The sequence below is a fragment of the Hyperoodon ampullatus genome (assembly GCF_949752795.1).
Source record: "Hyperoodon ampullatus genome assembly, chromosome: 18".
NCBI lineage: Eukaryota > Metazoa > Chordata > Mammalia > Artiodactyla > Ziphiidae > Hyperoodon > Hyperoodon ampullatus.
The window spans coordinates 15,251,448-15,276,126 of NC_136931.1; the positions used below are offsets into that span (position 1 = coordinate 15,251,448).

General features: G+C 43.5%; 1 protein-coding gene across 1 annotated transcript in view; it reads right to left on the reverse strand.

The window, feature by feature from the left end:
• PKD1L3 (polycystin 1 like 3, transient receptor potential channel interacting) overlaps positions 1-24,679 on the reverse strand; it is a gene marked incomplete at its 5' end in the record, with an annotated part of 66,342 nt that overhangs the window by 19,575 nt on the left and 22,088 nt on the right. The window contains 20 exon segments of the mRNA XM_079724031.1: positions 4,293-4,305; positions 4,307-4,507; positions 4,618-4,759; positions 4,762-4,809; positions 5,444-5,519; positions 5,521-5,551; positions 5,553-5,599; positions 6,075-6,086; positions 6,089-6,274; positions 6,632-6,670; positions 6,674-6,760; positions 6,764-6,830; positions 11,124-11,252; positions 11,254-11,262; positions 16,971-17,149; positions 17,433-17,534; positions 19,493-19,723; positions 23,029-23,053; positions 23,055-23,244; positions 24,388-24,619. Coding sequence (XP_079580157.1) covers positions 4,293-4,305; positions 4,307-4,507; positions 4,618-4,759; positions 4,762-4,809; positions 5,444-5,519; positions 5,521-5,551; positions 5,553-5,599; positions 6,075-6,086; positions 6,089-6,274; positions 6,632-6,670; positions 6,674-6,760; positions 6,764-6,830; positions 11,124-11,252; positions 11,254-11,262; positions 16,971-17,149; positions 17,433-17,534; positions 19,493-19,723; positions 23,029-23,053; positions 23,055-23,244; positions 24,388-24,619 — 2,046 coding nt within the window.

Below are 24,679 nucleotides of genomic sequence, written 5' to 3' on the forward strand. Positions count from 1 at the left end.
CCGACCAGGGATCAAACCCAGGCCCCCTGCATTGGGAGTGTGGAATCTTAACCACTGGACCACCAGGGAAGTCCCCATTGAGTTATTTTTATCTGACATTTTATTATTAAATTTTAAAAACATACATAAAAATTGGAAGATACAAAAGTTAACTTTTCACCGTATTTGTTTTGCTTCTTTTTCTGAAGCACTTGAAAATAACAGACATGACATTTCACACCTAATTAAAGGTCATTCTCACTTTACATGGTAGTGTGGGATCATACAAATGACCTAGCAAGCTGAAACTGTGCAAAGTGATCTTAATCATCAGTGGGGAAATATTATGATCATTCTGTGACATTTAAATATTTGTGTCAAAACATTAAAATATCTTATTGTTCATTATAAAGGTACAAGGAAAAATTTAGAAATAGTAAAACTAATGTGTAATTTAAAACATTAGAAACATTGAGAATTAAAGTTACTTCTTTGTAGAAAATTTACCAAGAATAATTTGAACAGTGCTGGCCTTCCTCTTGTTGTATAACATAGGATACAGGGAGAGCATTTTGTCTGTGCCTTTGGTGAACTGTCATACTGTTCTAAGTTTGCATTGGCTTCCAGCATCTTATCCTTTATGCTTTCAATGCTGTGAAACATCTCCGAGAGTCGCTTTAATGTTAGTTTTTTGTCAGTGTTACTTCCTTTGGGACATCATCATCCTTTTCTTCATAACCAATTTCTCCGTTTATGTTGGTATGTTTGACTTTACTAAGTTCACCTGGGTGTATATCTACAGTTTCCTGAACACAGGCCACCTTCCCATGGACAGCGGCTTCTTGTATAACTCCATTTACAGTCTATTCAAATTTCACTTTCAGTGTTATTTTGTTAATTTGCTGCATTTTCATCTTTGTTGGCCAAGGTCCTCTTTCAATTATCCATTTCATGGTAAATGTCACAGAGTTTATGACTGGGAGACAAAGAAATAACACAACTACACAATTTGCTGTCTGTACATAAACAGGATAACAGGTGACCAATCACCCACACTTTGAGAAGTGACATGATTGGTCACTGATCATGATGTGCACCTGTTAATTTACGTAGTGAATTATGGGCTAAAGGGCTAGCAGCAGTTGGTACTTTATGCAATCACTCACAGTCGATATACCATGACAACTGAGATTTTTTTTTTTGCTATACAATAGGTTCTTATTGGTTATCAATTTAATTAGATTAATTAATTTTATTTTTATTTTTGGCCGCATTGGGTCTTCATCGCTTCATGCGGGTTTCTCTAGTTGTGGCGAGCAGGGGCTACTCTTCGTTGCGGTGCGCGGTCTTCTCATTGCGGTGGCTTCTCTTGTTGTGGAGCTTGGGCTCTAGGGCGCGGGCTCAGTAGTTGTGGCTTGTTGGCCCTAGAGTGCAGGCTCAGTAGTTGTGGCACGAGAGCTTAGTTGCTCGGTGGCAGGTGGGATCTTCCCGAACTCGGACTGAACCCGTGTCCCCTGCATTGGCAGGTGGATTCTTAACCACTGTACCACCAGGGAAGTCCCGGTAACAGATTTGAACTGTGTTGCTGGGAAACTGGTGTTATTCAACTGAACCAGAGTAAATGAAATTCATGTACAAACTGAAACAGTGGAAAGCAAGGGCTTCCTGTTTTCAAGCATGTGTCTCCTAAAAATCAGGCTATTTTCATATTATCATACTTAAGGAAATGATCAATAATTTCCTAGTATACTATCTGATCCATATTAAAAATGGCTCATTTATTCAAAGGATATAGAACAGTGCTCACCCATTAATTTTTCTCTCGTGATACTGACTTTTCAGAGGAACTAGGTTTGTATTCATAGTGATACTACTTGAAGTGTGATCCACAGATCAGCAGCAGCATCACCTAGGAACTTGTTAGGAATGCAGAATCTTGGGCCCTGTTCCAGAACTACTATTCTCCATTTCAGTGTGTCTTTTTTTTGCGGTACGCAGGCCTCTCACTGCTGTGGCCTCTCCCGTTGTGGAGCACAGGCTCCGGATGCGCAGGCTCAGCGGCCATGGCTCACGGGCCCAGCCGCTCTGCGGCATGTGGGATCCTCCCAGACCGGGGCACAAACCCGTGTCCCCTGCATCGGCAGGCGGACTCCCAACCACTGCTCCATCAGGGAAGCCTTCAGTGTGTCTTTTTAACTTAACTATGCCTGGAACTAGTTGAGGCCTGCCAACAAATTCAGTATTTCTTTGCAACAGTGGAATTTTTTCAACTGTTTTATTATTACCACTCATCTTAACTGCATGTTAAGTCCCCTGGATCTACTGTTTAAGTCTTTTTCTTACATGTCTTATGTTTTGCATTTTAGTTTGATCTTTCTGATCCATTAATTTGAGTCTCAATAATGACATCTTTTTTTATACATATTTTTTTTCTTATTATTTTTGGCTGCATCGGGTCTTAATGTGGGATCTTCGTTGAGACATGTGGGATCTTTCATTGCAGTGCAGGCTCTTTGTTGTGGGCCTTGGGCTTCTCTCTAGTTGTGGCGCATGGGATCCAGAGTGCATGGGCTCTGTAGTTTGCAGCACGCAGGCTCTCTAGTTGAGGTGCGCAGGCTCAGTAGTTGTGGCACGTGGGCTTAGTTGCCCCGTGTGTGGCATGTGGGATCTTAGTTCCCCAATGAGGGATCGAACCCGTGTTCCCTGCATTGGAAGGCAGATTCTTTACCACTGGACCATCAGGGAAGTCCCCAGTAATGACATCTTCAATTCAACTTCTGAATTTTTAAAATCTGTAAATCAGGTTTTTCATTTCCTAAAAGCCTTTGACTGTGTGTCTGATGTAATGGAATCTCCTTAAGAGCCCTTGCTATTTTTTGGTTTGTCTCCTCCAGCAGTTCTTTCTATTTAAGGTTTACCTACTCCTTGTACTCTGTCCCTCTTCTAGGATCAGTGGGTCTCAAATGGAGCTGCACAATGGAAACACCTGGGAAGCTTTCGACACGTTGGGCCTTGGATCCCATCTCCAGGGATTACAATTTGATTGGTCTCGAGAGAGGCCTGGGCACCAAGAGTTTTAAAAGCTCCCCAAGTGTGCTTGTAGGTTCTTAAAGCAGAAGTAATCCTGTCACCAAAATCCAGAATGTTGGAAACTCTATACGACAAACAACTTGGTTTCTTCAATACATATATTTTAAGAAAAATAGCAGGAATAGAGAGTGACAGAAAGAGAAAAAAGGAGGGAGAATCTATAGATAAATATTAAAAATACTTGAGACAAACTCATTGCAACACATGGACCTTATTTAGATCTTGATTTGAACAAAACAACTATAAATGCTTATAAGACAACTGGGAAAATGTGAACACTGATTGGATTTTTTAAAATTGTAGTAAAATACACATAACAAAAAAACATCTTTTTGGGCTTCCCTGGTGGCGCAGTGGTTGAGAGTCCGCCTGCCGATGCAGGGGACACGGGTTCGTGCCCTGGTCCGGGAGGATCCCGCATGCCACGGAGCGGCTGGGCCTGTGGGCCATGGCTGCTGAGCCTGCGAGTCCGGAACCTGTGCTCCGCAATGGGAGAGGCCACAACAGTGAGAGGCCCGCATACCGCAAAAAAAAAAACAAAAACCCACCATCTTTTAAAATTAATTAATTAATTAATTTTTCACTGTATTGGGTCTTCACTGCTGTGCGTGGGCTTTCTCTAGTTGCAGTGAGCGGGGGCTACTCTTCATTGTGGTGTGTGGGCTTCTCATTGCTGTGGCTTCTCTTGTTGTGGAGCACGGGCTCTAGGCATGCGGGCTTCAATAGTTGTGGCACGGGGCTCAGTAGTTGTGGCTCGTGGGCTCTAAAGCACAGGCTCAGTAGTTGTGGCGCAGGGCTTAGTTGCTCCGCGACATGTGGGATCTTCCCGGACCAGGGCTCGAACTCGTGTCCCCTGCACTGGCAGGCGGATTCTTAACCACTGTGCCACCAGGGAAGCCCAGAAAAGGGACGATTTTTAAAAAGTAAGTTTTCTTTTTTTTTTAAGGTAGTTTAGTGTTGATTTTTTACTTGTCCCTCGTAACTTCCCAATCCTTTTTTGCTAAACTTCTACTAGTCCATCAGTTCTTATTAGTTTTTTCTGTGACTACTGCACACGTACCCCTAACAAATTTCACTCTGCCAATTTCTGTTTTGTTTTTTTGTTTTTGTCAAGTTGTAAGAATCATTAGACACCCTGGATTGACACCCACAGACCTCGGATTCCCAAGCTTCCTGCAACTACAATGTTTCCTCCCATGCCGGTGTCACTGTTTCTCACGTACCTTTACTGGTGATGAAGATGTTCTGAAGCAATGATAATATCGAAATAACGCAGCTGGTGGCTTGGTCTTTGTTCAGTTCCAGGCTATAAAGTGCTGTAAAAAAAGGCTGAGGCCAGGCTAGTGACACCAGAAGGAGCCAGCAGAAGTAAGTCAACCATCTGAGCCGGCCATTAGAGATGGGCTGCTTCCCGTCTGGGCTCAGGATGGGGAAGGCTCTGGCTGCGTCCCTTAGGAATAGAAGTTAAAGGAATAATCTCATAGCCAACAGCTGAGAGACAGGTTTAGGAAGTACAGGTGATAAAGAGAGCCTGGTGCGATGCATTACCTGGATGGCCCTTGCTCTGTGGGAAGAATACACATTTCCAACAGTTCCTGGAGTTCTTGCAGTTGGCTGACTGCATCCAGGAAGTCACAGGGCTGATGGGCCTGGGCGGGACCCAGTGTGCCTAAGTGAGACTGGAGCCTCGCACAACTCTGAGCAGGTAACTGTGGAAATGATGGTGATTTTCAGGAACCACTGAAAGTACATTCCAGGTTGACACTTGGACAAGTGGAAGATTTCAATAAATAGTAATTCCTGGTAGAAATTAGCAACTCGTTAACTGATGATGAGGTTAAATTTTCCCAGTCACTGGAGACTGGACCCAACACCTGCAGAATTACTGTCTTCTCTGAGCACTCTGGTGAATTCACAACAATTTGTAAAATTCTATACTTTGATACAGAATCGAAAAACTTGTAAAGTTAATTGTACTTTTTCATCAGAACTGCAGTACATGTAAACTATAAGTGCTCAGAAGGCCCAGACTATATTCAAGAATCCATAAATCGCATAATCTCATCATTCCATAGAAGAAAAAGAAGGACAAGTTTCAATAGCCCCCGACAAAGTAGATGAAATATGGGGGTCTGAGACAGAGGACATTTTTTGTGGATTCTCCTTAATCCTTTACTTTGTAAGACCAGATATATTGTCTCAGAAGCCATCAGAGGGATCAAAGCTATCAGCTCCATACTGGAAGTTTAAGGAAATTAAAACAAGCAGAAGGTCGTACCATGCCTGTTGGTTATGCTGAGAGGTAAGAATGAATACAAAGTAAGAGAGTGGGAGGCAGATAAAAGATTAGATACGGAAACTTACTGAACTTTACCATTTGCCCAGTAGGGTCCTAAGTAAGAACAGACGAGGCTGGATAAAAGCTTCACCAGCTGGTTAATGTTGTAAGAAAGAACTCCATGAAGACTGTTCACACTCAGAGTAGGTACGTATTTCTTCTGAGCAGGAATCCCCCAGTTTCCTTTAATTTCTGAATGTAGAACCAAGATGAGAAAAGTTAGTTTTACATTAAACCCAGGACTGGTAGCAATTACAGATGGTAAGAAGGCTGTTTCTCTACTTGGAGGGGCATATGCTTAGTGTAAAGAACCTCAGTTTTTCACTTTCTCTCTCCTTTTTCAGAAAGAAGTCACCTCACAGTAGCTTCAGAACTAGTTTTATAAGAGAATCTAGGATGAAAGAAGAGACCGTTTGATCAAACGTCGAAAACTAAAACACCTCCAGAGTAGTACATTCTGCACTCACATCAGTGCTCACATCACTGCATAATGAAGAGAAAAAAAAAAACAGAGGCACAGGGATGACTCGGGGGACAGGAATTAGAGAAAAACTATTAAGTTTAACAGGACCTCAGGAGCCTTGCAGGAGATCCTTTCTACTGACCTTTTCCACTACATGGGGGAGGGAGCATGACGTTTACCTGTAAAATTTGATACCAAGCTTACCTCAACTATCTCTGTGAGAGAGAGAGAGGCTCAAAAGAAGCATCTGAGAGGCAGGAGGCCTGGATGGGAGGAAAGAGAGGTAGAGGTTCCTGTGGTTGAATCAACGGGAAAAGCCGCCCAATCCCAAGACTGACGGGGAAAAGGATGACAGCAGTTTGGCTGCTGACGAGCAGTTCTGACCAGGTCACAGCAAATGGGCCCATGAAAGCAAACCATGACATACAACCCTCATCCTCAACAATTAAAATCATCTCCAAGGCATTCCTCTCCCAGGTTTAAGTATTTAATTAGCAATTTAACTATGATTATCTAAGGATAGAAAGTTATCATGGCAGTAAAGATCCTGATCATTTGTTAATAAATGAGATCTGTGTACTCTAATGTTAGAATAAATGATTATTCTCCTTTAAGAGTAGAATTAAATGAGTATTCTAATGTGAGGGCAGCAGAGGAAAAATGAAGGCACATACTGATTCTGTTTCTAACTTTGGAAGGAAGGAGAGTGGAGTCGTCAAAGGACTACGTGCCACAAACAGCACACATCAGGGCTCACCCACAGCTTGCTCATGTCTCTTGGTGGTGGTGCCGTTCATCTTCTAGAACATGACATAGGTGACCATGTTGCAGAGAAGGAGGGTCATACAGCAGGTGAGCCGCTGGACTCTCGTAAACTGGGTCCAGGGATGTCAAGTTGTGACTGAGAGCCACAGACAATCCTGGGTGAAATCTTCTACAATCATGGAGGAGAACAGGTGTTTAACAAGATAAATTAGAACCGGATAAGGCATGAGATTTCATTCTGAAAGTGCCCTAGTCTAGAATGCGGTTTGCCTGGCAGCAAGCTGCACAGCAACAACTCGGCCACTGTTCAACACCTCCGTGAAGAAGCTTTCAGATGACCTGATGATACGATTTTTTTGTTATTTTGGGGTAAAAGGTTTTTGAAGATAAGGGTAATTTTATTGCATGAGATTTTAAAACCAAAACTCGTTTTAGCTTTATCAGAGTTTCGATGAATCTTTTACTCTTAGAAAGTTTGCATTAAGCGTCCACTCAAGATAGTCGGGTAAATTCATACTTGGAGCACCTTCTCTACTCCAAAAGGAACTATAAATATGATATAAAAAGAAAGAACCCAAAACATTGGCTGGGCTTAAAAACAAAATAAAAGTCTCTGAGAAAGAGGACTGGAATGAGAAACAAGATGGTAGGTGGGGAAGAAGCCACAGGATTCTGTGCTCCAGGTCTGGAAGAAGGCATACACAGGTCAAAGTTTGATTTCCATAGAGTAACTGGAACTGAAAGTGATTCATGGAGTGGGGAAAGGGAGAGTAAAGCCAACTTCACTGCCTGAAGCCAGGGTTGAGGCTGGAGCTCATGGAAGAATTCTGCAGAACAAAAAACTGCCACAGGGCTACACATTTATAAGTAGGGAGGTGGGTGAGAGTGGACAGCCCCAGGACCAGGAATTGAGCCAACAGATCCACTGGCTCATGACAAGACGTGCAACAGATCTGGTTTCATTAATTTCACGGAGGAATAGGAGCTCCAAAATGGTATAATATAATAAGACCTAGCTCTAGATTAGTGATGTGAAGGGTTGGATGAAAACATCAAAAAAGTACTAGTCAGGGATGTGTGGAGAAAAAGAGAGAGGTTGAGATTTAAAAATGAAACCAACCTACAACCCCAAATTCCTAAACACATGAAGAAATCTAATGCTAAGAAAGGCAGCCAACACAATCAGTAATTCAGTCCAGAAGAAATTAATTTCATGGGACAGTCTGACAAAGACTTTAAGTATTTCAGGTTGCTCAAAGATACAAGTAAAGGAATAATGTTCACTTTAAAATAATAAAAAATTATGAAAAACAGAAATAAATTAGAACTCTTGAAACTGAAAAATATGGTCCTCAAAACAAAAAAAATTAGGAGAAAGGGACCTGGATAAAGAGAAAATTAGTGAACTGAAATGTAGTATGAAAGAATTCACCCAGAACACATCACAGAGAGACAAAAAAGATATGCACGCAAGAGCGGCTTAAAAACATGGAGGATAGTTTGAGAGGCTCCAGCATAGAGTAAAGCAATGTCAGAGGAGCAATATTTTCAGAAGTGACATCTGAGAATTTCTGCGAATTTAAGACATGATTCTGTATATCAACACTACATTTTATGTTATGTGTATTTTACCACAACAAAAAAAAATTTAAGTACATTCTGAGTACTAAATAGTATAAACAGTGAATCTACATTGAAAAGAATTATGGTAAAATTTGGAACATCAAGGATAAAGAGAAAATATTAAAAAGAGAAAAGACAACATACTTTAGAAGAATGACAGCTAGACTGACATAACAGAGGCAGTGTTGGAAGGCAATTCTCCATGAATGCTTCCCATTTAGGCATTAATAAAAACTGTGTCCTGGACTATCTTTTCAAGTATCTTTGTATAAGCAGACAGCCCTGAAAACAGACAGTCAGGAACTCTTTTTGGAGCCAACTTATTTGCATTTCCAGATTGTAAAGATAGAGACATCCTACTCCCCAGAGACATTCTAGGGTAACAAAGATAGAAATGCCCTCTTCTCACCCCTTGAGAGATTTCCCTACATTCCAGGCTAATGAAGAAAATGTCTCATTCTACAGGGAAGGATAGGCAGGTTTTCTGGCAGCTAGTATATCAGATCAGAGTCTCCTAATCTTGAGGTTCCTCTTTTGTGATGCACCTCCATTGCATGTGCAGCTAACACCTGGCTCTCATTACATCACCCTGTCGAATCCGGGAACTGACACAAAATATTGCTCTGGTTGCTACTACTGCTATAAGTAGTAAATTGTCTAAATCCATTTGGGTCAGTGGAAACGGTGGAGTAAAGACCTCTGAAAATTCCTCCATAAAAGCAATGATAAAACTTCTTCTCTTAAAAAGCCAGAATCAAAATTTTCAGAACTCAGGTAAATAACCAAAGGTTTGTATTAACCTGGGAGTGTTTACTCAAGAAAAATGGCTGAATATTAGTAAGAACAGTGAATTTTGTGGCATTTTTTTTTTCTTTTTGTGGTACGCGGGCCTCTCACTGTTGTGGCCTCCCCGTTGCAGAGCACAGGCTCCGGAAGCGCAGGCTCAGCGGCCATGGCTCATGGGCCCAGCCGCTCCGCGGCATGTGGGATCTTCCCGGACCGGGGCACGAACCCATGTCTCCTGCATCGGCAGGCGGACTCTCAACCACTGCGCCACCAGGGAAGCCCTGTGGCATTTTAAATTGCCCTATTTTCCCAGCTCCCTTTCTCTAGCTCCATGGTAACCTTGAAAACCAACAGCCTTCGATCACAGTGAAATCCATCAGCCTGGCAGTCACTAGACGGAGGAGAATGGGGTTGGAGCTCCTTAAAAGCCTCCTTTCCCAGAGAACTGTCATTATTTGATTTGTCTGGTAGTTCCTTGGAAAACTCCACTTGCAAGGCTGTCCTTATCTGATGTGACTGGAGGCTCATCCAGTGAAAAATGCTTTTTCCCTGAGGGCACTGTCAAAAGTATTCAGAGGCGATTGTTTACCGTCACAGCTGCCTGATATGGTAGGCAAACAATAGGCTAACCAAAAAGCTTAAATGGAAAAGCTGGAAAATGAGAAGTCCACAGGAGTTTTGAAAAGCTCTGACACAGTCCTGGGAACCTAGAAGGCCACATGCATGCCCAGGGCTGTATGCATGCTCAGGAAATACCTGAGAAGGCCCTAAGCTTTTACCCCTGGATGACCCTGAAGCTCTCAGCAAGCAGGAAGTGAAGGCTGAGGCAGAGCTGTCAGTTGCCTTGCTGAGTGCTAAAGGCACGGCACAACATGCATGCAAAACCCCTCAGCAAAGACTGGGAGACTTACTGGTTCAGGCATTTAAAGAAGTCTCTGTCTTAGTTATTAGCTGACCACTAAGCTAACTGAGCAGAAACTTCAGTTTTCACACATGACAAAGAACACAGACGTTACAGAATTAGTTAGACACTACACAACAACAAACACTAAGAACAACAAATACTGGGGGAGAGGAAGGAAATCTGATCTTCAGAGTTGCCACATTCTCTTATTTAAAATGTCCAGTTTTCAACAGAAGATCACAAGACATGAAAAGAAACAAGAAAGTATCTCTCTCTCTGTCACACCCCCCCCCAACCCAAGTCAACAGATTACTGCTGAGGAAGCCAAGACACTGGGTTTACTAGATAAAGATTTCAAATCAGCTATTTTAAATATCTTCAAAGAACTATAAAGGAAATCATATCAAGGAACTAAAGGAAAGTAAATGAGAATGCTAAACAGAGAGTATTAATGAAGATACAGAAATTATTTTTTAAAAGAACCAAATAGGGCCTCCCTGGTGGCGCAGTGGTTGAGAGTCCGCCTGCCGATGCAGGGGATACGGGTTCGTGCCCCGGTCTGGGAGGATCCCATATGCCGCGGAGCGGCTGGGCCCGTGAGCCATGGCTGCTGAGCCTGCGCATCCGGAGCCTGTGCTCCGCAACGGGAGAGGCCACAACAGTGAGAGGCCCGCATACCACAAAAAAAAAAAAAAAAAAAAAAAAAAAAAAAAAAAAAAAAAAGAACCAAATAGAGGGCTTCCCTGGTGGCGCAGTGGTTGAGAGTCTGCCTGCCAATGCAGGGGATGCGGGTTCGTGCCCCGGTCCGGAAGGATCCCACATGCCGCGGAGTGGCTGGGCCTGTGAGCCATGGCCGCTGAGCCTGCGCGTCCTGCACTCCGCAATGGGAGAGGCCACAACGGTGAGAGGCCTGCATACCACAAAAAAGAAAAAAAGAACCAAATAGAAAGTCTGCAGCTGGAAAAATAAAAAGACTGCAGCTGAAAAATACAATAAGTGAAATGAAAAATTCACTAGAGGCCCAGCAGCAGATGTGAGCAGGCAGGAGAAAGAATCAGCAAACATGAAGATAGATCAATTGAAATTATCTTGTCTGAGGAACAGAAAGAAAAAGGAGTGAAGAAAATGAACAGAGCCTCAGAGACATGTAGCGCACCATAATTTCTCAAGAGTACCTAAAGGAAAAGAGCTCCTTCTTTGAGACCGGTATGAAGATCCAGTCACGCTCACAGTCTCCAAGGTCCATGGCCAGCCAACAATTGCACAGGAAATGCCATTTCCTTTTACCTGCCATGTCAGTGACAATTTACACACCTATAGTAAAATAAAGACAATCATGTTAGGGAGGTGGGCACGAATCAGTTGCTGTAATAAGAAGTAATCTTAGGGAAACAACCTAAATGTCCACTGATGGCTGAATGGATAAAGAAAATGTGGTATATGTACAAATGGAATATCATTCAGCCATAAAAAAGAATGACATTTCGCCATTTGTGACAACGTGAATAGAGGGCATTAAGCTAAGTGAAATAAGTCAGAGAAAGACAAATAAATACTGTATGATCTTATATGTAGAATGTAAAAGCAAAGCAAAACACAAACGAAAAACCCAAACCAGAGACATCCCTGGTGGTCCAGTGGGTAAGATGCAGGGGGCCCAGGTTCAATCCCCGGTTGGGGAACTAGATCCCATGTGCCGCAACTAAGAAGTCTGCATACTGCAACTAAGAACCGGTGCAGCCAAAACTAAATAAATAAACAAAACACCAGAGTTCATCAAATAGGCTTAAAGAAAAAGAAAAAAAAAACCAGAACCGAGCTCATAGATAGAGAACAGATTAGTGGTTGCCAGAGGTGGGGGGGTGGGGTGGAGGGCTGGGTGAACCAGGGGAAGGGAGTCAAAAGGTACAAACTTCCAGTTATAAAATTATCAAGTCATGGGGATGTAATGTACAGCATGGTGACTATAGTTAATAATATTGTGTTGCATATTTGAAAGTTGCTACAAGAGTAGATCTTAAGAGCTTTCAGCACAAGAAAAACAAAATTTTGTTAAGTATGTATGGTGACAGTTGTTAACTAGACTTATGGTGGTGGTCATTTCACAATATATACAAACATCGAATTATTATGTTGTAGACCTGAAACTAATATAAAGTTGTATGTCAATTATACTGCAACAAAAATTAATTTAAAAAAGAAGTAATTTTTCACTGACAGTGAGTGTCCAAGTAAATGGATTCTGTTTCATCATGGGGCAAGAACTAAAGAAAGAAACCAGAGCTGATCCCATTTTTTCCTTCCCAACCTCTAAGGGAGTTCATGTACCAAACACCAGAATGCAGACTTCCATAACCTAGGAATAGTTCAGCGTGTGTTTGTATTCCTTAAGTTTTCTTGTTCCACATGTGACGACAGTGCCCTGCCACCTCTGTAAGCATCCTATCTGCCTCTATCTTTAATTACCAGGGTCTGAGGGGGTGTCTTTGGGAGGTGAGGTGGGGAGTGGTCTTTAATGTTTACATTAATGACTTGTCCTATTTGGGGCTGTGGCTTCGTCTTGGCTTCAGAGCCACAGGCCCTGAAATTGCATCCTCTTTCCAACCACAGAGTTTTACCATGTGTCTACCTTCTCCCCTAATTTCAACCATCAACAAACTTGTCCTCGGGGACCCCTAGTTGTTCAGCCTGTTTGACTTCATCTGTACCTAGTCAGCTAATCTCCTCTTTTACTGTAAGGATGCTACTTCCCCAAGAGTCTATATGAAACCATTCAAATCTCTCTGGTCAAAAGTCTTGCTTAATTTTAGTTGGAAATTATTTTCTGTGCAAGGAGTACAGATTGCTTTAAAGCTAAAATATTTCTGGGAATCTCTTACTGAGGCAGTTTATAAAATCACAGGTGACTAAGTTGCATTTGATTTAAAGTTAGCTACTGGGCTTCCCTGGTGGCGCAGTGGTTGAGAGTCCGCCTGCCGATGCAGGGGACACGGGTTCGTGCCCCGGTCTGGGAAGATCCCACATGCCGCGGAGCGGCTGGGCCCGTGAGCCATGGCCGCTGGGCCTGTGCGTCCGGAGCCTGTGCTCCGCAACGGGAGAGGCCACAACAGTGAGAGGCCCACATAACGCAAAAAAAAAAAAAAAAAAAAATAAAGTTAGCTACTGCTGGATGGCGGAGTAGAAGGATGTGCGCTCACTCTCTCTTGCGAGAGCACAGGAATCACAACTAACTGCTGAACAGTCATCGACAGGAAGACCCTGGAACTCACCAAAAAACATACCCCACATCCAAAGACAAAGGAGAAGCCACAGCGAGACAGTAGGAGGGGCGCAATCACAATAAAATCAAAACCCGTAACTGCTGGGTGGGTGACTCACAAACTGGAGAACACTTATACCACAGAAGTCCACCCACTGGAGGGAAGGTTCTGAGCCTCACGTCAGGCTTCCCAACCTGGGGGTCTGGAAACAGGAGGAGGAATTCCTAGAGTATCAGACTTTGAAGCCTAGTGGGATTTGATTGCAGGACTTTGACAGGTCTGGGGGAAACAGAGACTCCACTCTTGGAGGGCACACACAAAGTAGTCTGTGCATAGGGACCGAGGGGAAGACGCAGTGACCCCAGAGGAGACTGAACCAGACCTAATTGCTAGTGTTGGAGGGCCTCCTGCAGAGGCGGAGGGTGGCTGTGTCTCACCGTGACGACGAGGACACTGGCAGCAGAAGTTCTGGGAAGTACTCCTTGGCGTGAGCCTTCCCAGAGTCCGCCATTAGCCCCACCAAAGACCCCAGATAGGGTCCAGTGTTGGGTCGCCTCAGGCCAAACAACCAACAGGGAGGGAACCCAGCCCCACCCATCAGCAGACAAGTGGATAAAGTTTTACTGAGCTCTGCCCACCAGAGCAACAGCCAGCTCTACCCACCACCAGTCCCTCCCATCAGGAAACTTGCACAAGCCTCCTAGATAGCCTCATCCACCAGAGGGCAGACAGCAGAAGCAAGAAGAACTACAATCCTGAAGCCTGTGGAAGGAAAACCACATTCACAGAAAGATAAATTTAGCTACTATTAAAGCTTTCATTTAAGAGCAAAGTATAAAAAAGGAGAAAATACTCATTTTCTGATTGGTGAGAAACTAGTCACGGGTTTTTTGTGCTTTTACTCTCTTAGTCTTTCATACAGAAGAGAAACAGAGACTCTAATGTGTGTTAGAAAAATCTAGTTAATGCATTCAGTATGACTAGTAGAAAGATATAGAAAGCATTGTCATTTCCTACGAAAAAATGCTGGCCATCTGTTTTTTATTGGGGGTGGGTAGTTCTTTTGCTTTTCTGTGTTTTCCAAGTTTTTTGCGTTCAAACAGCTATTACTTTTGCAATTACAGAAAGAAAAATGTTGACTAAAGGAAGTTTTCAAAAGAGCCTTAATAAAAAGCTGATATGAAGCTCTAGAGGTGAACAGGTAACTCTGATAATTTAATTGTAACAAATATTTATTGTTACAATATTGACTGTAATTATCAATTGTAACAAATATTTATTGAGTCCTACTATAATTTTGGCACTGTATGAGCTTTTGAGAATACAAATATGAATAAGACAGCATCTCTATCCCTAGGAGCATAAAGTCATTATGAGTTAAAAAAATATTATAATTAAAGACCACATATAAAATTAGAATTGATATAAACCAGTGATAAGAGTAAGAAAAGTGGAAAATATTATATAGGTGTGAATTCCTTTAAGTGTTTCCTCTAAGAGAAATAGCTTTATTTTTTAAAAAAACAAAGGTTTATATCTTCATGTTACATGCATATCATGGGTTAATTGGCGGTGGGAGGGGTTTTTGATGGTGTGGTTCTGCTCATTGCAGTTACTTAGAGACTCAGAACGACAAAGCAACCATGTGGCACCTGTTTACAACTCTCTTGACAGAATTATATGGCACCACACACAAGAAATAGCTACTTAAATTTAAAAATGTACTTCCAATAATTATAAAATAATACAAATTTATTGTTAAAAACTTTTGGAAATACCTAAAAGTACCCTGAAGAAAAACTTAAAAATTCATAATCCTACTACCCAGCAATAACTATTGGTAATAATTTAGTGTATATAGCGCTAGACTTTTTCCTATACATATACTTTAAAAAAAAATCAACTTTGTTGTGGTATAATTTACATATGATAAAGGGCACCCCTTTAAAATGTACAAAATTCTATGCATTTTGACAAATGTATACACTTGTGTACTAAGCACCACCACCATCACCCTGAAAAGTTCCCTCGTGCCTTTTCCAGTCAGCCCCCCTCAGGCTCACCCTTGGCTTCAGGTGACCACTGATCTGCTTTCTGTCTCTATAATTTGCTTTTTTTAGAATTTCATATATGTGGAATTGTACAGTATGTCTCCTTCTGTGTCTGGCTTCTTTTGCTCAGCATAATGTTTTTTGAGATGCATCCACATTGCTGTGTGTCTCAGCAGATTGCTCTTTTTTGTCGTGAGTAGTATTCCATTGAATGAACATACTAACATTTGTTTATTCATTCACCTGATGGACATTTGTGTTGTTTCCAGTTTGGGGCCATTATTCATAAAGCTGCTATAAACATATGTGTCAGAATGGAGATATGTTTTCATTTACCTTGGGTAAATAACTAGGAGTGGAATTTCTGGGTCATATGGTCAATGTATGTTTAACCTTACAAGAAGCTGCCAAACTGTCCTCCACCACAGCTGTACCATTTTACATCCCACCAGCGGTGTGTGAGAGCTCTAACTGCTCCCCACCCTCACCAAATCCTGGTTTTGTTAGACTTTTTAATTTCAGTCATTCTGGTGGGTGTTTAGTGCTATCACTGTGGTTTTAATTTGCATTTCCTGATGACTAATGATGCTGAGTATCTTTCAAGTGCTTGTTATACATTACTTACCTTTATAAATGAAAGTGGAGTGATAGTGCAACAAACTGCTTTGTAGATACCTGAACAGAATGGAAGCAGCAAGCAAATTATCAGGTTATCCTGGCCTAGTGGTTGGTGTATCTAGCCTAGCAGGGAAGGACTTCTTTTGCTATCAATTTTAGGCAAGCAGCACCCTCTTTTCAGGTGGCCGATATTCAGCAACTGACTTGTTTGAATACCGCCTGAGATCTTTGACTTCATTCCCTTCTTTTTTCCTAATCCCAACAAGCCAATAATCCTCAACCTTAATTAATTTTCATCATCTATTCAATAATTTCTCCACCCACCTCTCCTAATTCTTAGAGTGCTGCTGAAGGAAGATGCAGAACCATCTGGATCTAGCACCGGGCAGGTGCACGCACCCATCACTGACCGCTTCTCTCTCTAGCTCTCTAGGCACATCTCACACTGTAATTCCGTTCCTTCCCCTCTCCTTAAGCTCTTCATTTTGACCCAAAGTATACTCAGTATATAGTCATTTACTAAATTTACTCTTTGAAGATAGTTTTCATATTTAGAGATACTTTCAATTTATGGTACTTTCGGGCACTATTTCATTGTTATTATTTGCTGTTCACCATCATGACAACATTTTTTTTTTTTTTTTTTTTTTTTGCGGTACGCGGGCCTCTCACTGTTGTGGCCTCTCCCGTTGTGGAGCACAGGCTCTGGACGCGCAGGCTCAGCGGCCATGGCTCACGGGCCCAGCTGCTCCGCGGCATGTGGGATCTTCCCAGACTGGGGCACAAACCCGTGTCCCCTGCATCGGCAGGCGGACTATCAACCACTGCGCCACCAGGGAAGCCCCGACAACATTTAATGGAAAAAAAAAATCTATCATTCTACCACCCGTAAAACATCGTGTCGTTAATTTTCCATATTTCCTTCCAGGGTTTCTTCTGTGTAGACAGCTCTGAAAGTAAAATCTAACAGTCATTTGTTACTATTTGGCCCAAAGCATTATAGTTATTTATCATAAAGCCATGCAGGTCTTTCCCCAGAATGCTAAAGATCCACAGAGAAGAAGCAACATGCCAGCCGGATACGGGTACTTACCGAGAAGGGCTGACGGCAGAACTGTCATGCCAGAGCTGCAGGCTGTGTAATTCCCGCAGAGAAGACGCAGTGCCCAGGAGGAAGCCATCCAGTCCCCCTCGTTCAGAGACTGCTTTCCGGGAATCACAAAGATGGTGGGGCTCGCTCTGCTCCTCTGACCCATAAAGGGTGACAACCACCTAAAACGTGACAACGGAAGATACAGTTTAGGACGTTATAACGTGATTCTTCTGGTTTATCTCTAAGGAGAAGGATGAGGACAGAGAACACTGCAAGTAAACGAAGTCTTGGGGTCTGAGACAAGCATAAGGAGCTCTTCAGGTGTACAGTCTAGAACCAGGAAAGATCACTGCCTGGGATCCTTGTAAAGGACAACTGGACACAGGGATATTACCAAGTCAGACTGTACCTCACGTGGCAGAAGACACCAGGTAACAAATGAGGAACATGTAGTTCACTAACGTTAGCTGTTGTAGCAGCCCTTCTTCGATAGCCCGTGGAGACCTCAATAAGGTAGTGGAACTGAGAGCTGGGGTCATTATCAGCCAGGACAGTGACCCTCACCTGCAGGAAAAAGCAGAACCAAGAAAACTAGCAGATCTTCACTTAGTATAGATCCCTGCATCCTCCAGTTAGAAAGAGGAGGATGCACTGCGGCAGCTTTGGCAGCTCTGTGGAAAGAGAGGGTGAGGTGTGGGGAGAAGATGTACAGATAAGCAGACCTAAGTTAAGTGACAAAAGAGGGGAATAAGGGCTGACAGTCCAGGGTTTATGTCTCTAAAATGAAATATTCATGGAATCAACTGATCGGGTCTTGGAGCTCTAAATATCTCCACCTCCCACCCACCCAGAAAGGGTTATCAGATAACATACAGGACACGCAGTTAACTGTGAATTTCAGACAAATGATGAATAATTTGGGGTCATACTTATAATACTAAAAATGCATTCACTATTTATTGGAAATTCAAATTTAACTGTTGTATTTTTATTTACTAAAAATGGTAATTCTAGACCAACAGCCATAAAGAAATGGATACTTTGTGTATTCTAGAATTTCCACATGTAGGAAAATATAAGAATAAGAAAGATATAGAACAGAAATTAGAAAGAAGCTGTCATCAATGGATTTTTTTTGTTTCAAAATAAAGATTCTGGGCTTCCCTGGTGGTGCAGTGGTTAAGAATCTGCCTGCCAATGCAGGGGACATGGGTTCGAGCCATGATTCTGGAAGATCCCACATGCTGCGGAGCAACTAAGCCTGTTCGCCACAACTACTGAGCCTGCACTCTAGAGCCCGCGGGCCACAACTACTGAGCTGAGCCCGCGTGCCACGACTACTGAAGCCCACGTGCCACGACTACTGAAACCCGCGTGCCACAACTACTGAGCCCGCGCACCTAGAGCCCGTGCTCCGCCACGAGAGAAGCCACCACAATGAGAAGCCCTCACACCACCATGAAGAGTAGCCCCCACTCGCCACAACTAGAGGAAGCCTGCGCGCAGCAACGAGGACCCAACGCAGCCAAAAATAAATAAGTTAAAAAAAAATAATATATATATAGGCTTCCTATATATTGCCATTACATTAAATTATAACTTGACTTACACATAATTTTCATATCCAATGTATTAAGTGAGATAAACTTGCATTTGATTATAGTTAAGTTCTCTGGGTGTTTTCTTTTGGCTTATTCTCAACCTAAATGAATCATATGAGGGTTCAACCTTGGCTAAAAGAAAAAATAATGGAGATAAAGAGTTAAGTCCCTGGGCCTTGAGCCAGAAGATATGAAGAGAAATTTAAGAGAAGCCTCACTTGAATTCTTACACTACCAAGCACCATGCTACCTGCCTCTTTTTTTTTTTTAATTAATTTAATTAATTTATTTTTTGCTGCATTGGGTCTTCGTTGCTGTGCGTGGGCGGGCTTCTCTTGAGTTGCGGTGAGCAGGGGCTACTCTTCGTTGCAGTGCGCGGGCTTCTCATTGTGGTGGCTTCTCTTGTTGCAGAGCACAAGCTCTAGGCACACGGGCTGCAGTAGTTGTGGCTCACGGGCTCTACAGCGCAGGCTCAGTAGTTGTGGCGCATGGGCTTAGTTGCTCTGTGGTATGTGGGATCTTCCCGGACCAGGGATCGAGCCCGTGTCCCCTGCATTGGCAGGCGGGTTCTTAACCACTGCGCCACCAGGGAAGTCTCTACCTGCCTTTTTTTTTTTTTTTTTTTTTTGCGGTACACGGGCCTCTCACTGTTGTGGCCTCTCCCGTTGCGGAGCACAGGCTCCAGACGCGCAGGCTCAGCGGCCATGGCTCATGGGCCCAGCCGCTTCCGCGGCTTGTGGGATCTTCCTGGACCGGGGCACGAACCTGTGTCCCCTGCATCGGCAGGCGGACTCTCAACCACTGTGCCACCAGGGAAGCCCCCACCTGCCTCTTTTGATGAAGAGTTTTTGTTTCTTTTTTCATCTTGTTCCACATATTTAAGACATTGTGGCAAAGCTTTTGGAATCAAAGTCTCATCACCTTCTGCATATCTGCTTGGTCCTTTCTCCAAGTCCACACAAATATGAGCATATAGACTCCAATAAGGCTGGCCAGCAGGGACACCCCGACGGTGTTGCTGGTCACGCGAAGGAACAGCTCAGCTCTGTCTTCCACATTCACTGTCCGAGGCACAATGAAGAAACCGCCGCCAAAGTAGGTCAGGTGGTTACATAGACACTGTGTCCTCAAAAGTGGGCTCTGTGGCCCAACCTGGCCCAACAGTCAAGACATTGATTCTAACTGGCATGCTAAGGAAGGGACACATGTAAAACAAACACAGGCATTTAGATTTGGGAAAAAAGGTCTGATCGCTTATTCTCTGCTGGTGTAAACTGGGACAACTGATGGGCACAGCAGCTCGGCAACATCTAGTAAAACTGAAGAAGCAAAACTCCTTGAATCCTGTGATTCCAGTTCTGAATGTATATCCTGGGGGAATTTTGCACATGTGCACAAGGAAATGTGAAAAAGGATGTCTCTGTCAACACTGTTTACAACTAGGAGAAATCAGAACAACCTGTGTGTCCAGTAACAGCAGAACATACAAACAAATAAGTAAGCAGAGGCAAACTAATGTACTGCTGGATTTCCCTGGCGGCACAGTGGTTAAGAATCCGCTTGCCAATGCAGGGGACACGGGTTAGATCCCTGGTCAGGGAAGATCCCACATGCCGTGGAGCAACTAAGCCCGTGCACCACATCTACTGAGCCTGTGCTTTAGAGCCCGCGAGCCACAACTACTGCACCCGTATGCCACAACTACTGAAGCCCAGGTGCCTAGAGCCCATGCTCCGCAAAAAGAGAAGCTACCGCAATGAGAAGCCCTTGCACCGCAACGAAGAGTAACCCCTGCTCGCCGCAACTAGAGAAAGCCCACGTGCAGCAATGAAGACCCAACGCAGCCAAATATAAAATAAATAAAATAATTAAAAAACCCCACAACTGATGGACTGCTATACAGCAGTTAAAAATGAGTGAATTGAAGCTGGATTCATCAACTTGGATGAATGATGAACGAACAAAGCAAGTTAAAAAAGGATATAATAGGGACTTGTCTGGTGGTCCAGTGGTTAAAACTCTGTGCTTCCACTGCTGGGGGCACGCGTTCGATCCCTGGTCAGGGAACTAAGATCCTGCATGCCATGAGGCACAGCCAAAAAATAAATAAATAAACTTAAAAAGAAAAAAAAGAATAGTATTGTACCATTTACACAAAGACCCAAAGTGTGCAAACCACCATTCATGAATCCAGTTTGTCAGCCTCCCTCACTGGAAAGTAAGCTCATGAGGACATTCTTGTTCAACACTAGTTCCTATATGTGGGTCTGGAATGTATTAGATCTCAATAAATATCTGTTGAAAGAATGAACACATAGGACTTCCCTGGTGGTGCAGCGGTTAAGAATCTGCTTGCCAGTGCAGGGGACATAGGTTTGAGCCCTGGTCCAGGAAGATCCCACATGCTGCGGAGCAACTAAGCCTGTTTGCCACAACTACTGAGCCTGCGTGCAACAACTACTGAAGCCCGCATGCCTAGAACCAGTGCTATGCAGCGAGAACCTCCCGCAACAAGAGGCCTGTGCACCGCAACGAAGATTAGCCCCCGCTTGCCGCAACCAGAGAAAGCCCGCGTGCAGCAACGAAGACCCAATGCAGCCAAATAAATACATTAAAAAAAAAAGATTGATCCTTTAAAAAAAAAAAAAAAAGAATGAACACATATACCAAATTCCGGACAGGGGTGACCCTTTGGTAAGAGCGAGGAGATGAGGTTGGAGAGGGATAGACCCAGGTCTTCCATTATCCCAGTGTTTTTTTAAATTTTAAAATACTTGAACTAAATACAGCAAAATACAAACTTTGTGATAAAGCTGAGTAGTGTCTTTAATTTTTTAACCATATTATTCCCTATAACTTTTCATATATTGTAACATTCCTTTATAAAAAATATCTTTTAAAATGTCACTAAGCAAATGAATGGAAGGTACCAATTCCACACCTGATTTTGTAGATGAAAAGTCAAAAATGCTGTCAGGATAACTGACTTCCTTCCACAGAACAAGGTTAAGTTCTGGTTGCCCAGTCCACTTTTGGCCGTTGGAGGAATTCTCATCGTGCACTCTGAGCTCTGATACTTTCATGGAGTCCAAATAACAAAGGCTTCAAGGAGGCAGGAAATGTCCTGATGCCTTTTGCAGTCAGTGGCCACTGCTGGGAGAGAAGAAAATCTCCCCCACCTCGCTACTCCGTGGGGCTTCCCTGCCGAGCAGCACTGGACACTTGTCAGAAGGCAGACTCTTCGGCCCGCCCCAACTTACTGCCACAGACTGCATTTTAACAAGCTCCCAGTCTGAGGGGTTGCATGAATGGTGCAGAAGCCTTCCAGGGAATCCTCTTTCCTTCTGTTCTCAATCTGGATAACACTCTCTCACATTTTTTAAAAAAATAAAATTTATTTATTTATTTATTTTTATTTTTGGCTATGTTTGGTCTTCATTGCTATGCACAGGCTTTCTCTAGTTGCGGCGAGCAGGGGCTACTCTTTGTTGTGGTGCGCAGGCTTCTCATTGCGGTGGCTTCTTTTGTTGCGGAGCACGGGCTCTAGGCATGCAGGCTTCAGTAGTTGTGGCTCGCGGGCTCTAGAGCGCAGGCGTAGTAGCTGTGGTGCACAGGCTTAGCTGCTCCGTGGCATGTGGGATCTTCCCCCGCCAGGGATCAAACCCGTGTCCCCTGCATTGGGAGGCGGATTCTTAACCACTGCGCCACCAGGGAAGCCCTATCAGATCTTTTAGGAAGAGCTGCCTCAGGATTTCCAGACGCTTACAGCACATTCTTTGTGCACATGAAACCAGACAGGATCTCACAGGGTCACTAGTGTGAAAATGTATAGCGCCCTTTTAAAGTGGTGAGACACCTGGAACAAGGCAGTAATTGCAGAAGTGACAGTCTGTCCCCACCTGGCTTAGAATGTACAGGAATCTGTTAGCTTATTTTTAAGTACACACGTTCTCTCTCTTTTTTTTTTTGGAGTGAATGGAGCAAGCTCCTATTCCAACTCCCTGCTCCAAAAATCCAGTTGCTATATTGTCCTTGAATAGAGGATGTATCAGATATTAAATTGATATAAATAGATACTACACTTGATCTTAGCCAAAAGGCCGAGAAGCAATAAAAGTTCTCTTTTATGTAGCAGAAAGTCGGCCTCATTTTACCCTCCGCATATTTAGTACTTGTAGAATTGATCAGCTTCCATATGCCACTTGCCTTACTTTATGTAGATTGTCAGATTCACCCTGGACTAATGTTTGGGGAAAAAATGACAAATCTAAAGCAGAAGGCTGCTCCAAAGAGACACGTTCTCTCAGCCCACCATACACACGCCTCCTCCTTTTAACCAGGCTGATTTATTTCCCTTCCAATGCTTTTCCTTTCTGGGCCGCCCCAAATGAGATGACACAGCACTGGGTTTACTGCCAGCCGAGGTGGGAGAGAGGCACAAGTGGGCAGCTTCTGACCTGGCATCCGCTGCTCCTCCACGTGGTTGCCGCTGTCCCAGAAATAAGACTGGGTGATGGCAGTGACCACCGGGAAGAGGGCGGGCGTCTGCTGGGCACCCTCCTTACTTCTATTCAACAGGGCTGTTATGTAGTAGGTGCCAACCCCATACTGCAGGCTCTCTGGAGTCAGCACCCGTGTATATTGCTCATTTGAGAACAAACAAGAGTACTTAGCTGCCTTTCAAAGGGGGTAAAAATAGCATTAGAACCTTTCTTCAGAAGGGTCTATTATTATCATTATTTTATTTTACAAATGGGGAAATGATAAGCCTAGAATCACAAATGGTTTTAAAGAAAATGACTGGTGATATAGTCTGGGGCTTTGGATGACTCCTGTTCCAGTAAAAAGAAAAATCATATGCTTTTCATAAATGAAGACTTAGGGCTAATGAATTAGAATGTATTATGAGTTTTAGAAAAACGAAATAATCACACATCAAAATGAGTAGCTAGGGCTTCCCTGGTGCAGTGGTTGAGAGTCCGCCTGCCAATGCAGGGGACACGGGTTCGTGCCCCGGTCCGGGAAGATCCCACATGCTGCGGAGCGGCTGGGCCTGTGAGCCATGGCCGCTGAGCCTGCGCGTCTGGAGCCCGTGCTCTGCTACGGGAGAGGCCACAACAGTGAGAGGCCCATGTACCGCAAAAAAAAAAAAAACAAAAAACAGAGTAGCTAGAAGACCTAGGTACCAAAAGAAACCCAAGAGTGATGCAGGGGCAGGCACAGAGTGGTTCCAGGGAGAGAGACCTGGTCTGCGTGTCAGAGGCCTGGTTTCAGGCCCAGCTCTGTCAGGTAGCTGCTGAGGGCTGAGGCAAGTCACCCAATCGATGTAGTTTTCTCATCTCTCAAACACAAAATCTGGACCAAACGACCTCTAAGATCCCTTCCAGCTCCAAATGACATGACTTTATTGCCAAGATCAGTAGGTAGGACAGGGTGCATGTTCTGAATCAGGAAGGAGCCTGCCGGTGAGGCAGACAGAATTCGTAGCTGGCAGCCCAGCAGTGACAGCTGCTGTCTCAGTAGCTTTGCTAAACAGGAAGAATCACTTAAAAAGTGATTACAAGAGAGCTTGTAAAATTGGTGAAATCCGAGTAAGATCAGTGCATTGTGTCAGTTTCACTTCCTGGTTGTGACACTGTACTATAGTTATGCAAGATTAGGGGAGACCTGGTGGAAGGTTTGTGAGAGCTCTGTGTTTTGCTTTTTACAATTTCATGTGAATTTACAATAGCACGATTATCTCAAAATAAAAAGTTAAAAAAGAAAAGAAAAGCATGCATTTTAAAGTAAGTTTAGGACATCTTGTTGGTGTTTACCTTTCTGTGACACCTTCTCCTTTGGCAGGGAGAGGTCCAGGTGGAAGTGTGTGTGGTTAGGCTGGTGCTGGAACCCCAGGTACAGCGTCACTGAAAGGGGGCTTTCAGGCTCCACGCACACTATGAGGGATTTCTCCAGGGAAGTGACATTCACTGTGATAGTAAAATAGTCTGCACTCACGTTGAGGCTGGTGGGATGGGTGCCCGTGCTCACGTTTCTCCACAGCACGATCTAGAATAAGAGAGAATTCGTCAATCTTCAAGTTTAAGGTGGTCCATCTATTGATGCCTT